We start from the raw sequence: 14,508 nt of genomic DNA on the forward strand, positions 1-14,508 counted from the left end.
ACTGCTCTGAAACAGAATTCCAAAAGGCACACTAGTTTGTGGAATAACTGCACAATGACTGGAATCAACATTAAAGCTGTAGTACATGCTGCATTGCAAAATACTGCAACTTCAACTCCTGTGGGGCTGGTGATTGTCCACCTTCATGCTTGGCTCTGAGCACTAGAAGTAGGGTGTTGCTGGAACTGACTTCTGATCTGTTAGATGGAGTCTCCTCTTCCAATGCCCTTGCTTTTCTCCCAAGGAATTCTGTGAAATTAATTTTCTGAACACCCCTATAGCAGAATTACTGGTATTTTAGTTTTCTGAATTAACACATTTGTTCAATTTGTGCAGCAAATATAAAACACACCAACAGTCTTTCCCACTCTAAAGCAACATGCTTGAACTGTGATCTTCACAATACAGCATTTACAGATGCTGAATTAAACTGTCGCTGGGATTAATAAATGCAGTCACGTTATCCAGTCTTCCCAATTGGTTTGGTTTTTTCCATGCTGTATACTAATCCTAGAAATACATGGCTATTAACTTTTGGACTGTAACTCTGCATGTCTGACAGGTGAGAAATGACCTGCCTGAAGGTGTGAGGGTGAAAAGATGGTATTTAAATGCCAGTGAATGGCGTGCCATGTAGGGTGTCTGTATATCAGGGTGTCCATCAGCACTGATCCAGGTTTAACAAATCGTGCTGAAGTGTGGGCTCCCAAGCAGTGAAACTTTAGTATCCCCTCCAAGATGCACAGGGTCTGGGACTGTCTTGGCCTCATGTGACTTCCTGTGGGACAAGTCAGAGCATCAATGAGATGCTGGGTGAGCAAAGTATTTCCTCTTCTAACACTGCTTAATTTCATTAATTGTCTCTGTTACAAGACAACTGACAGCTGTATAGCTCTTTAAAAGTAAAATATTTTGGTTTCATAAAAATACAACCTGGAGGGGTTATAAAACAGGAAAAAAAAAATGAAGTACATATGGATGTGATTAAAAATCTCCCTTAATTAAGAAAACGTTAGGATTTGTCCAAGTAAGGCAGAGCATTAGGACCACAACAGTTACTGCAAAATTAGAGGAAAGGGAATTTTAACTACTTGAAGGGATTATCATTTTTTTCCTGTAAACAGAATTTAATTGCACTGAGTCTCTGCTTGTTTGTGCAGAGTTACACCTAAGCTGGTGATGCATGGAAACCAGCGTACCCAGCTCTTTGATGGATTCACTGTAACCCCAGTATACAGACTGAATTTCACAGGAGCCTTTTAACTAATCCTTACAAGAAAACCTCCTGGGCTGTTGGGGTATCACCTTTCCAATTGCTGCCTTCCAGTAGCACCCAGTGAGATCCAGCTGGTCTGCTTGCTGGATGGAAGTTTACCAAGCAAAGAGGGGCAAAGGCTGCCCCTCAGAAGTTACTGAATAAAGGTGCTTGCTTCTGAATCTGCTGGGAAAGTAGCAGACACTACAGGAGACAGGCCAAGAAATGACATTATTCTAGTATTTTATATACTTGGTGCTACATAAAATCAATCAAAAGTGTTTAGCCAGGTGTGCTGGGTCTTCCAGAGTAACACCAGGAATGTGTCAGGTCTCCATCACCATGGGTTTTGCAGGCTGCCTGGGTAGTGCTGCAGGGAACACCAGCAAATTTTGCAGAAAACACAAGGAATGTGATTTTGCTTTCAGAAGCAGATCAGGTGCAGGCAGATTGTGGCAAAGAACTGGATGCAGCCTCATCTCTAAATGGGAGGTGATTTGGTGACTAATGTTTCCTGTCGATGCAAGACATCTGCCCAAGCCAGGAAGTGAACTGACAGGCCCATGAGTTGGACAAAGCCACATGACTACCTGGAGAAGCATAGCCAAGAGGGAATGCATCCCTCTGTTCAGCCTTAGTGAAGCCAGGGGTTTTTAAACAGCTGGTTTTAAACAGACCCTGTGTACTAGTCAGGTCCAGTTCAAATACGTGCAAGCAGTGTGAGAGTCTGCTAAGCAGTGTTTGGTTATTGTTCCTCAGTGTTAAATAAATTCTTGCCCAGAACAGACTGCCTGATAGTTTCCTCAAGGGTGATGACTGCCTGGCAGAAGCTATTAAAATCAAACTACAGAGTAAGAAACAAACATGTAATCCAGCAAAGGTCATGAAAAAGATGATGGTTGTTTTAACCACACCAACAACTGGAAAAGGAACTATGCAAATTTTCAAGCCAATTTAAAACAAATTGTTTAATGTGCCGAAAATGATTAAGATGATTAAAGGATTGTAGCACCTGTTAATGAGGCTGAGAGACCTGGGATTGTCAACCTGGAGAGGAGAAGGCTTGGGAGGGATCTTATCAGTGTCTATAAATATCTGTGGGGGGAGAGTAAAGAGGATGGAGCCAGGTTTTTCTCAGTGGTGTCCAGTGGCAGGACAAGAGGCAATGGGTACACACTGAAGCATGGGAAATTCTGCTTTAAACATGAGAAAAAAACAATTGGCGTTTGTTTTTTATTGTGAGAATGGTTGGACACTGGTACAGCTTCTCCACAGGCTGTGGAGTCTCCATCCTTGGTGATCTTTAAAACCTGAATGGATGCAGGCCCAGACAATTTGCTGTGAGTGAGGCAGTTGGACTAGCTGATCTCCTGGGGCTTCTCCTGACCTCAATCATTCTGTGATTAGAAAAAAAATGGCTTTCTAAAGGTGTTTAGCTGGGGGTCTTACCAGAAGATGAATATTTTCTCAATAAAAATGAGTAAAAAATGCCACACAATATAATAATAATGAATTGGTACTTCAATGGCCTAATGAAGTTAAATACAAACCTAATCTGCTCCAGCATTCCTGAAAAGAAAAGACTGCAAGGGAAAGAGGGGTGCCCAGGTGCCCTCCTGAAGTTACTTGGGCTTTCAGCAGCTGCTGCTGTTTCTGAGACCTCTGCTCTCCCCATTTTCCTGGCATGCTCCAGCTCTCCTGGCTGCTCCTGCTGCACCTGTGTCCTCTCTGCAAGCAGCCACCCTGGGCTGTGGTGTATTTAATGGGAGCCACGTGGCTGAAGCAGCTTGGTACCAAACATACCAGCTTCCTGCTTTTTTTCCCTCCTGTTGAATATGTGTGTCTTAAGAAGAGCTGAAACACTGAGAGGAAGTGGCTTCTGAGGCTCTTCAAGGTCAAGAGGTAAGACTTTCCGTGTTTACTGTTAGGTAGTAAAACAAAAGCAGGGATTTGAATGCTGTTTTGTCATCCCACTGTACTGACCCACTGGCATCCAGCTCCACCCGTTGCTTTCTTCCTCTTCAGGATTAAACATCTGATTTAGAGTTGTGTGGGGTTATCTCCCTCAGGTCTGGGCTCACCAGGGCTAGAGCCAGACCAGGCAGTGGCATTGTGGTGCAGCAATTGGTGAAGCCAGGCCAAGGATGTTGTGTGTGTTGGCTCTGCGGACAGGAGGCTGGTGAGCAAGCATTACAACGCAGGCTGGGGCGGTTGTGGCCAGGTTTTCTGGCTGCTTGTACACCCTGCAGTCACTGCAGGTCCCAGGCTTGCCAAGCACCCTGTGATGACAAAAAGCAGGGGAATAGCAGTGTGGCCAGATGCTCCTAGCATGGCCATAGGGAGGAACTGCATGGGCTGGGGTTGCTCTTAACAGCCACAGCTTCTTTGGAGATTGGTAGCAAGTCAAAGCTGCAGCCAGGGACGTGATTGATGGATGTGAAGAGGTTGATTTAGCTTTTCCTTTTTGAATGTTTGAGTCCCCACCAAACTTCTCAAGGGACCAAAGGCCAGAGCTGCCCAAGCTCTGAGATGCTGGGTGGTCAGGAGATCGCCACATCCCCCAGGTGGCTTTCTTGCTAGGTAGGCTGCAGTAGTGCAAAGCTAGTATTTTTTAATCATATGGTTTGTATTTTGTTTTGTGAAACTAGATAGCAGTGTTTTCAATCTGAAAGCTGGGACATGCTGTCTCTCCTGATGCATCACTGATTCAACTTAATCCTTCCCCTGGTGTGTCGAGCATTCAGGTGGGTTGGATCAGGTCCTACAGGTGCTGTTCATCCTGGGCAGCTCTTTGTGAATCCCAGACTAAATCTGGAGTGGTTTTTGTTTGTTTCTCCACTCCTAAAACATTTTGTAACAGATCCTGTTGCTGCCGTCCTCTAGTTTCTCCCTTCATTTGCTTTGGCATTTGCTCTGCAGACTTGTTGAAAAGTACCCTGCCTGGTTTGCTGGGTCATTGTTGAGCAGGGAAATGGTTGCTGGTCTTTAATGATTCTTTGCTCCAGCTCTGCCTACTCATTACTCTTGAAAAGTTTTGCATTGCCTGTGCCTTTGGTGGATTTCTAGGACTCAAATTTGGATATTGTGATGGAGAGGGGGGAAAAAAGGGAATTGAGTGGTGTAAGCTCTGGGCTTTCACTAGCTGCATCTTGATTAACCTGCTCTGTTAGAATAAATCCAAGACTCTTCTGGACATTCTTGCCGGCTTACATGTTACTGCCAGGTATGAAGGCAGACTTGTTACTTGTATCCTTACCTTCGCAGACTGTGCCTTAGGCTTTGCAATTTGTTAGGATGTACGGGTGGGGGGGAATGGAAATTTGCCTCTTTTTTTTTTTTTTCCCCCTCCTTTATTCTTTAACTTGCTTTCAGGGAGCGATAATTCTCTGTTGGCTGAGCTGCTGCACTGACAGAATCAAGGCACAACCAAAATCTCTTGTAGCCCAACTGAGCCATGTCAGTGTTTTCCCTGTTCTGCACCTCCTGATCATTTACATCCTTAAGCAGAAGTGGGGGAGTGAATGTGCTCTCCCAAACCTGTGTTGGTTAGTTGGTGTGAAACACTGACAGCTTCTGAGTAACCTTCAGTGTGAGCAGTGTGAGTCGTGAGCATCCTCCTGGAATTCATAAGTTATGATGAGTGGCCTTGGCTATCTCATGAGCTTGTTAATGATGACTGTGAGGGTGCAAACCTATTTGTTCATTAGGAGTGGAGGAGGCTGCTGCTGAGCTTCACCTTCGCTGCTGAGCTTCACCTTCACTGCTTCGTCCCCCCTGCTTTAGGTAACACCTTGTTGGGAAATGGGGGAAAACAGCAGCAGTGAGAGAATCACTTTGAGAAGCTGACTTAGTATTCTAACTAAGACAGAGAATCCCAACTGTCCTGACTCTGGGCTGCAATGGTAGGAAATCTCCTGGCAGTTGTCTGTTTATCTCGCGTGTGTAATACCAGCAGACACGGGACATAACACGTCACTTCTCTGGAACAGCAAGTCTTCTGCAAGATATTTATTTTAGGCTTCTGCTGAACACGTGAATAAATCAACTAAAGAAAGAAATAATGAGATAAATCTTAGAGAGAAAATGAACATACACTTAAATGAAATTGTTACTTGTGACAATTGTGGATGTTCATGGACACAGCAGGATGCAATCAATTAATGGCTCCTTTGGTTCAACAGGAGGTGGGAAAACAGCTGCCTTTGGTTGTTAGCCTTCTTGCACACTGGTGCTTTCCACAGGGGAGGGGTAAACTGGAATATTCTGACCATCCCGCAGTTTCAAGGTGACATCCTGAAGGCACCAGCTGACAAAAACCAAAGAGATTTTTAACTTGTTTCAGTCGCTGTTAATATGGTAGTAAAATTGGTGTACAAACAGCTGGCACAGAGAAACAAATTGCACATCCATTGCTTTTAAAAATTCTCTCAAGTGCCAGCTTCTGAAAGCTGTCTTCCCTAACAGCACAACACAGCCCAGATTTAAAGGTCTGGGAAGCGTGTTCCTATTTGTTGCAACACAAATAAAATCCTGCCAGCTATTTTTAGACAGGACATTCCTCCCCCAACCCAGTGCCTTTCTTCCTCTCCATCCTGCGGGTGCATTCCTTGCTGTGTTCCTCTCCAGCCTTGGAGCCAGACCATGTTGCTAAGGAATTATCCTGGCTTGGAGGAGTTTGAACACTGTGTGATTGCTCAGTGTGACTGCTGAAACCCTGACGGGGTACGACAGTGGTTACTCAAAGGAGAAGGAAAAATGCATTTGTTGGAAGCTGAGGGGGAGCCTTTTCCTTCCTCTAAGCCCTGCTCCAAGCCCGCTTCAGTGAGACTGCCTGTGCTGCTTTTCCAGCTGGGAAGGGCTATTATTTCGGCGTACCAAGACAGGATTTTTCAAAAGCTCCTGGCACTTGCCCAGCTTTGCTGTTGCTGGAGTCGGTGCTGAGTAGGTGCAATGAGGCTGCCGCACCTCTGCGTGACGGGCCCGCGGCAGGGCTGCTCGCTTGCCAGCCCTCTGCCTCCATCTGCCCAGGAACAAGCACCAGTCTCGGCTGCAACAGGGTCAGAAGGAACAATTGGTTGCTCCCCTCAGCATGTCCTGAGGGCTCGGCAGGACTGGTGCCTTGGTTGTCCTCACTGCTGGGCACCCTCCCCAGCCCCTGTGCTGCCCCTGCCTGAGGGAAACTCCTCCTCCAGGTCCACATCACTCCCAACTTCCTCTTTCACTTGTCCTCTTTTTTTCTTTTAACAATCACGTAAATAAATTTAACACTGGAGTCAGAAGCATTTCGGGGGCTTCAGAGCCTCACCTCCTCTTGCACAGAGCACTGGCCTCCTGCTGCTGTTAAACTCTGTCTGCATCGCTCCGGTTGCCTCCCCCATCTCCACTGGAAATGCCCATGTGTGCATCCTGCAGAGCCCCACCAGGATGGCCTGCTCTCATCTTGGTTGTTCCCGTTGGGATTTCAGGAGCTCCTCTTCATGGAGCAGATGGGAAGCAGCCATGTTATTCTGCATTCCTCAGCTGGTGGCAAGGACACCAAGTCCTGCCTAGCCCTGCCGAGCCTCGGTGTGGGTGGAGGTGGTTGTCTGACAGATTTGTCTGCCACAAACCCTTCTGCAGAAGATGCTTTTTCTGTGCCCCCCTCCTCCTCCCCCAAGCTTGCAGAAATGCATGGAGGGGTGAGGAGACCAGAGCCCAGGTGCCCAGGGAAGCATAGGTGTGCAACAAAGGTAGCTGGGGACCTCTGGGGGTATCTCTGGTCACTTGGTAGGAGGCCAGATTGGGCCCTGAGCCTCCCAAGTCCCAGCCTAGTGCTGCCTTCCCATCATTTTACAACTTGCTTCCCATAGCCGTTCATAATAGTAATACAGCAAGTTGTACCCATCCAATCATGGAAACAAAACGTTACCATATGTCTGGTGGCAGCTGAGCAAGTGTTGTAGCTTTGAGTTTCTAAATAAAGCCAACAGAAGTGCCTAACAACCTCCAAGAACAAGTATGCATGAGGAGCTTTGCATCTAATGAAATTTCCTTTTTTTGCAATGGAAGATGGACTTTGAATTCCTGTAGTAACTCTTTGCTCAGTTCTAGGAATCAGTTTACCCTTGACAAGAGAGGCTTTAAAGCTTCAATATTAAAAAAATGTAAAGTTGCTACTATATGATATGGAGTCAGAGCATCTTTCTACTGCAATTTGTTTGTTCTAGCACTTTTTAACTATAAAGACTGTGTCTATTGGATAGCTTGGAAAAAAAATCCTGCATGGTTTTTAGCTCACCTTTATAGGTTCTGATGTAATGTGTAAGATAATCCCCCTGCTGCAATACATGATACTGAACTACAGTTGGGACTGCTGTTCAGTGGCCTTGCACCTTCTTGGGTAGGAGAGGACAATGGGTTACCTTGGCTTACAGTATGTGTATGTATACTGAGCTATAGTTTGTGGAAGACATCACACAAACAAGTGGCTCATGTTGTTCTGCTCGTATTTCTCAACTAATTTACATTTTTTGCCATAATTACTGTGATAGCCTTTCACAAGACCTTCAGACATGTATTTCCTCTTCCTTTGTGCATGCTCTCAGCAACATGGATGACGAAAGCAAATATCCTGCTCCACACTTTTCTCCTACCACTTCTCCCCCTGCATCTCCCCACTTCTCCCAGTACACACCATTGGCGGGAATGGTCCATCTCCGAGTTAATGTAGAGGTACCCTGCTGATTTTGTTCCAGACACTGGTAACTTTATCTGCAGATTTTAAAGTATGTTAAAGATTCAGTGAAACATGCTCCTGAAATGGACATTCACTCTTTGTACAGCCAAAGACACCACACATCCCTTTCAACATAAGTCCTGATTTTCTTCTTTTAAAACATGTTTCAGAGTCTTGCCAAACTTTTCAAATGGCAAAGGTGTGCATGGCTGTACAGGTAGGCCTGTTCTGCCATACATTAGTCTCTCTCTGCTGAAAGAATGTGCTATGTTACAGCTGCAGCCCCCAGGGAAAACCACTCTTTGAAATATTTATGAGCAAACACCTTTCCTTACCAGAATGTATGGTGATCCAGAGATGACCTGCACTGTGCTAGAGCTTCCCATAACCATAATAAGCCTGTAGGTTGAGATCCTCTACAGATGAGTCCATTAGCATGCATTGAAGCAATGAGATGTTCAACAATTTTTCTCAGTGTCATAAATTCTACCACTTTGTTTGTTCAACAAACAAAGCTAAAAGCTGGAGCATCAACCAGAGCTAATTGCACTCAGTCTAAGGCAGGAGTCAGCGATGTTGTGGAGTCAGTAAATTCATCTATGATACAGTCATTACTGATGATTAACTAGTTTATTTCATGAGAACATGAATGCTCATGAGCATGAAAAAGCAGAGAAGAAAGTTGGTGGCTTGTGTCCTGGGTGAGGTCAGCAGAAGGCAGGGTTTGACTTCACCCTGAGTCACCTGAGCAACAAGCATTCTTAAAAGGTGATGCAGGAAAGTATCAGTGGGACAGGTTCTTTTTTTTTTTTTTTTTTTTTTTTGTCAGCATAGGAGGCTGTGCTTTTCCCCCACATTTTTAGCCTTAGAAATGTTGCCTTGTAGAATCTCTAAATCCTGAGAAATTGAGAATCATTTTGGCCCAGGGTATCACATGGGTGATGCTTGGCTGCAGTGGGATGGGAAGTATAATCTTATGAGAGTTGGTTAAAGGCTGAATTTTCTTGCCCTGAAAGCCCTTCTCCTTCACTGCACCATCTGCTCCATTCCTTACTGCCCTTGCTTGGTCCCGGGGACTCAAAACTAGTCACCACGAGAACAAAATGATTCAAATGTGATGAGATCCCTCAGTCAGTTGTTTGAAAAAGTCACTAGGGATGTTGCTCATCACCAGCAAAAACAGGGAAAAACAGTTTGGATTAAGGGGTAAAAGCAAGGATGGAAAGATCTCTTCAGGCAGCAACCCTGAGTGGAAGTGGACTTGTGTTTGCAAGGCTTGCTTGCCTCAACCTTGGGCTGATGCAAGGCAGCCTTGTGCAATACTTCAGCACCCAGTGCAGCATTCCCCAGTCACTATGTAAGCCCAGTGCTGGGCTCCACACTGGGCAGCTGCCTGCTCTGGCACAGACCTACAGGTGCATCTAAAAACCACATCATTTGTGCTGTACCACAGTGTGGCTGGTAAGCAGCTATAAATCTCTGCTCTGAATAAAGCTTTAAAAACCAGCACAGGATGGATTCTGTCATGTGCCCATACAGCACAACACAAGGGTGCTGCTCTTGGTATTTCTAGTCCTGTGCACTGGAACATACATTTATGCTCCGGAAATCCATTCCTCTTCTAAATCAACTGGCATCCCACCCTACTGCCTTCCAGTGCCCCCAGGTCACCTGTGACCTGCTGAAAAATCTCATCACTGATCTCTTGTCTCCTAGTGCCACCACCTCCCCAGCATCACCTGTGCTCTTTCTGTGTCCACACGGTTGCTCCCATCCATCAGTCGGATGTTATGGACCTGAAGTGGGGGGGCACCAAGGGCTTCCAGGGCTGTGGGATTGCTGTTCAACTGCTCCAATGCCTGCTGATAGTACTGGGTCCTGGCAAAACTCTCTAGGTAAGAGAAACAGGGTAGTAAGGAGACTTGTCCACTTAAAATCAAAAGTTTTTTTTAAAAAGAGACATTTCCTCCAGACTACCACACCCTCCCTGAAACTATTCATTAGGAGAAATCTGGCTAAAGGAGGAGAAACGCCCTTGCATCAGAGAAGCAGTTCTGAGCTGTAACATTATTCAGCTCACTTAAGTGAAAAGGGCTCTGGATATAGTTTGTCCCATACTGATGTTCAGCTTATGGTTCTGTCTCCCTGCTTTTCATTTGTATATCATCTAAAAGGAACAAACAAAAAAAAAAGGCATAAGGATTAATACCTGAAAATATTCTCAATGTAATTATATTTTTTAAAAGCAGGTACAGACAATACTTTAAGAATATTTTGCAGCCATTGGTGTGAAACAGGAACAGCTGCTGCTTCTGCTGTGAAACTCTTGCTGTGGTCTTGATGCTACTTTTTATGAGGTAGCCACTAAGCTGTAACTACTGACTGCTGCACTGAAAGGGAGGCACAAAGAAGTGCCATTAGAGTTAATGCTCAAGCAGCAACAAAAGCAGAGTGGTCTCTATGCTGCAGTGTTGACATATGGAGGACAACTGTAGTAAATTGCTATTTATCAATGCCTGGTTACTATGTATAGCTGGGAATTGCTGTCCATTGGTGACCACTGCACAATGCAAAGCTGTGAGGCTGGAAACGTGCCGACCCTCCTCATGGAAACACAGACTTGCCTATAAACAGTTTTAAGGCTTGCCTGCTACGATTTCTAGATGTGCTTCACACCAGCTTAACTTCACTTTCTTGACATCAAGAAGGGCAGAGTTAAGCTACGAGTGTGTATGTGTGAAAATCCTACTCTGGCGACTTTGCTCTTGCCTTGCAAAGAGCTTAAACCAAGGTGTAAGGTTTCCTTCCCGGTCTGTTGCCCATTCGTATTCCTCTTGGAGCATGAGGCAGAAGGATGCTGCCCCCTCTCTCTAATTAGAGGCATCCCCTGTGAGCTGGCAGCATCCAGTTGGCATAGAAACAGCTTTGCTAGGCTGCAGCCTTTGCTGGTCCTCCCCAGCACCCTGGTTATCCTAAGAAGCTCCAGCAAAAGGGGTTGCAGCACGCCAACCCTTTAGTGCCTATGGATCATGGCAAGCAGACACCCAAACCGTGTTAGAAGTATGTTGCCCTCATCCTGCAAGTTGGAGGTGAAATGGGTTTGAGTTTCCTGGTGCTCCTTCTCAGCTGTTCCTTGTTAGCATCTCAAGTATTGGACATAAAATGCCCAACTAATCTGTTTGTCAACACATTTTCAGCAGGAGAATTGAAACTATGCAGGGGTTGGCTGGGGAGACTGCTCTCCCAAGGAGGGTGTGGAGGTGAAGAGAGTCAGCAGAAACAGGATTACCCAAGCATCTATCACAGAGGCCAGAGGCATGCAAACTTCCCCTTAGCCTGAAGGAGGGGGAGGGAAGCACCCCTCTCCACCTGCTCCCACTGCTGTGGAAGCCACTTGCTCCTCACAGGCCCCAGTATGGGCCAGTGCTGTGCACTGAGATAGCAGAAGGAAGTGGGACAAGCCTAGGTGTCAGCCAAGGGAGGAAGGGTCCCCATGTGGCTCCCTTATCTGCTGGAGGCTATAGAAGGACACACTGTGCAGCAGAAAGGGTCCTTGCAACAGCCTGGTTGGCTTGCCACAGGGTTACCAGGCAGCTGCTCAGTGGCCACCAATATTACAACAGAGCAAGAAGGAGCCAGCGGGTTGCACCGCTTGATGGCACAGCCAAGTGGTGCAGGGAACGAGCCCTTCGACTTCCATGTAACACAGGTGGTGACTTTTTCTCTTCCCCCAGAGGTTCCTAGGTAACAACGCTGAAGCTGAAAATTAAAAAAATGCTAATGTCCTTGTTAAAGCCAGATTTAGTATTTTAAAGCGTAAGAGGATCGTATGTCTGTCATGTACTCCAAGCGCTGGGGGGCACGAACTGCCTAAAATTAAAGCCTGCTTTCTAGCCTTGTCTGATTCGTTATTAATAAGTGTAAAATGAAGGGGAGGTTTCGGAGCTTATCTGAGAGCTTGAGGAACAGGCTTGGCTACATTTTTCTGGCAGCATCCCCTGATATAAAAGTAGGTGAAAAGCAGTATCATTTGATAGTACCAGCTAGGGAGAGGCATAGGGCCAAGAGGCCTACAGCACCCCCTGAGAGAGAGAGGCAAGGCCTATTTCTGGTCTGATGCTGAACATCTAGAAGCAATTTTAGAAAAAATAAATTCGGACCTCTAATTTGGCTTCTTAGCCAAAGACACATTGCAATGACTGCTGTCTATAAACAGCAATGGCAGCTGTCCGGCTTTGCTCTCCTTGTCATGGTCTTCTCCATGCTGAGGGCTCTTATCTGCCCTTAATTCAGGAGAAACTGGTGATGTCTTAGCACTTCACAGGCATGTTGTGTTCAAGGGCCAGCACCACAGAGAGATTACAGATAAGCTGCTAGACTTTAACACGTTGTCACAGATGGTCCTCTTTTCCTGCCCAGTTGTAAAACCTCAGTAAGAAACAAAACCTGCGTTACTGCCTAAGCTTTCACTTCACCCTCACCATTGAGAAACTCCCCAGAAACCAGACTTCCTCCTGGTCACAGCACCCTGCTTCCCATGCAATACCCACCTCTGGAAACGCATGTGGCAGTGCTTGGGAAAGCTGCAGCCTTGGGGCTGAACAAAGTGGAGCCCACAGAGGCAGAACACAGAGGCTCAGCCACACTTGGCTTTATCAGCTTTTCCCATCTTGCGTGCTGCTATTTTCCCCACTGCACAAAAGCAAAACGAAAAGGGCAGAGGAGAAACAAGGCTGCTAGCACCACCAAGACTTACTTTGCATAAGATTATACATCAAGATGCATCCCCCACCGCTGAACAGCCCCATGAAAACAGCCATTTGCTGCAGTTTTCTTAGAGAAGCTGGCATTTTTTCCTCCCTGAAAAGAAAAAAGGGAAGACATTTGTTGTGAAAGAAGGAAGCCAAAGGGTTATTTCCCCCTCCTCCTGTTTCCTAAGAGCCCTTTCCGACCAAGCCTGAATGGCTGTGCAGTGCACAGGCCTCGGCCCCACCGTGCGCCCAGAAGGAAGGGGTGGTGAGAACAGAGCAAACAGGGGACCCCGCCGGTTTGAATGTGTTTATTCAACTTCTTTTAGCCATGCCACCACTTTGCTGATTGCCGAGAAGAAAATGACCTCCCCGGTGTGGCCGGGGGCCAGCGCTGTGGTGCCTTGTGGTGGGGGCTCCTGGTGCCCGTGCGCTCCCTCGCACATGGCCAGTATTGGGGCTTGAGGCTCAGGGGGCTGGTTTCTCTCTCAAGAAAACTCCTCTCAAGCAAACACGCTCCCGGCAAGGCAGGATTTGGCCTGGAGTGATGCAGGATTTGGCCTGGAGTGATACAGGACAGAGCCAAGCCAGTGCTGTGCCAGCAAAGATAATGGAGCCAGGGTGTGTGTATTCTGTTGTGTTGTGCTTTCTGTTGGGTTTTGTTTATTGGTTGTGGGGTTGTTAGTTGTTTTTTTTTTCCCCAAGCCCTTGATAAACAGGAAGGCTCTTGTGAGCTCTTTTTTCTTCCTTCCTGCACCCCCCTCAGCCCAAGCTTGCCCTTTGAATGAGTCACAGTTTGGGCATTTGAATGAATGACCCAGCAGAATGAGAAACACCTCTGAGAAAGTCAATCTACTAAACCCTGCCGCAGTCTGAGTAACACGGGGACTGTGTGGCCTGAGAGGAGCTAATGCTCCTGCCCACAGAAGGTTAGTAGGAGTCAAGCTGAGTCGTCAGCAGGAGAGCAGCATGCTGCTTCAGGCTGTGGCAGGATCAGACTTGACTGAGCATCCCAGTATCGGCTTAGGCTCTTGCTTCTCCTGCAGCTGGGATGGTAGGGAGAAATAGTCTTGACAGCAATTAAAAAAAAAAAAAAAAATTAGCAACAGTCTGCCCTTTTTAGATGTAGGCACATATGCACTTGAATACATGGGGAGGCTGTATGGGATTTCTAATCCTGAAGGCTTCACACCTCTATCCTTGCGCCATGATGATGTGACTTAAGTGTTACAGCCAGCAAGAGGTGGTTAATAAACCAAGGCCCCAGCTAGTTACAGAACTGTGACCTGGGCTAGGCCCCTTGAGCCCTGTTGTGGAAACCACCTCTCGCATCCCTTAGTGAGGTATTGCTCAGCCGACAACCACAGTTTACAGAGGGTGGAGAGGCAAATGTCAGGACTTCCAGTCACGGTTGGGTCAGGGTGATGTGGGCAACCTCCCGCTGCTCACTGCTCTCTTGACGTGTCCATGTGCCATCTCTTGTGTCCTCTAGGAAGGACACAGTGCCTGAAGGAAACTGAATGCAACCCAGGTACAGCTTTCATCTACTGCCCTGTTGGCACTAGTGTTAAATTGTAACACATGCTATCTCTTAGTAGAAGGCTTTCCTTCTTACCTAGTTCCCTTAATTTGAAGAGCTCATTAATAATAAGTTTACCGCTTAATTTACTTCAGATTTATAGATGGCTAGTAATGGTAGCCACCCAGAGAAACACGTGGGTATTCTCACTATATTACCCCAAATTGTGCCATTGGTACAGTCAGTCATCAGCTCTCTCACTCCTGATCTT

At 46.4% G+C, this 14,508-nt stretch overlaps 1 protein-coding gene across 6 annotated transcripts in view; it reads right to left on the minus strand.

Moving 5' to 3' along the window:
- Positions 1–5,248: 5,248 nt before the first annotated feature.
- The window catches only part of LOC127381854 (cytochrome c oxidase assembly factor 1 homolog), a 50,943-nt gene continuing 41,683 nt past the window's right edge, over positions 5,249–14,508 (minus strand). For all 6 annotated transcript variants that reach the window (XM_051612736.1, XM_051612735.1, XM_051612734.1 and 3 more), the window contains 4 exons: positions 12,727–12,830; positions 9,710–9,861; positions 7,929–8,005; positions 5,249–5,561 (listed from right to left, as the gene is read on the minus strand). In XM_051612736.1, the coding sequence (XP_051468696.1) occupies positions 5,465–5,561; positions 7,929–8,005; positions 9,710–9,861; positions 12,727–12,820 (420 nt within the window). In that variant the 5' untranslated portion in view covers positions 12,821–12,830 and the 3' untranslated portion in view covers positions 5,249–5,464. The remainder of the gene's footprint in view (positions 5,562–7,928; positions 8,006–9,709; positions 9,862–12,726; positions 12,831–14,508) is intronic.

This window comes from Apus apus, chromosome 2 (assembly GCF_020740795.1).
Source record: "Apus apus isolate bApuApu2 chromosome 2, bApuApu2.pri.cur, whole genome shotgun sequence".
In the NCBI taxonomy this organism is placed as follows: domain Eukaryota; kingdom Metazoa; phylum Chordata; class Aves; order Apodiformes; family Apodidae; genus Apus; species Apus apus.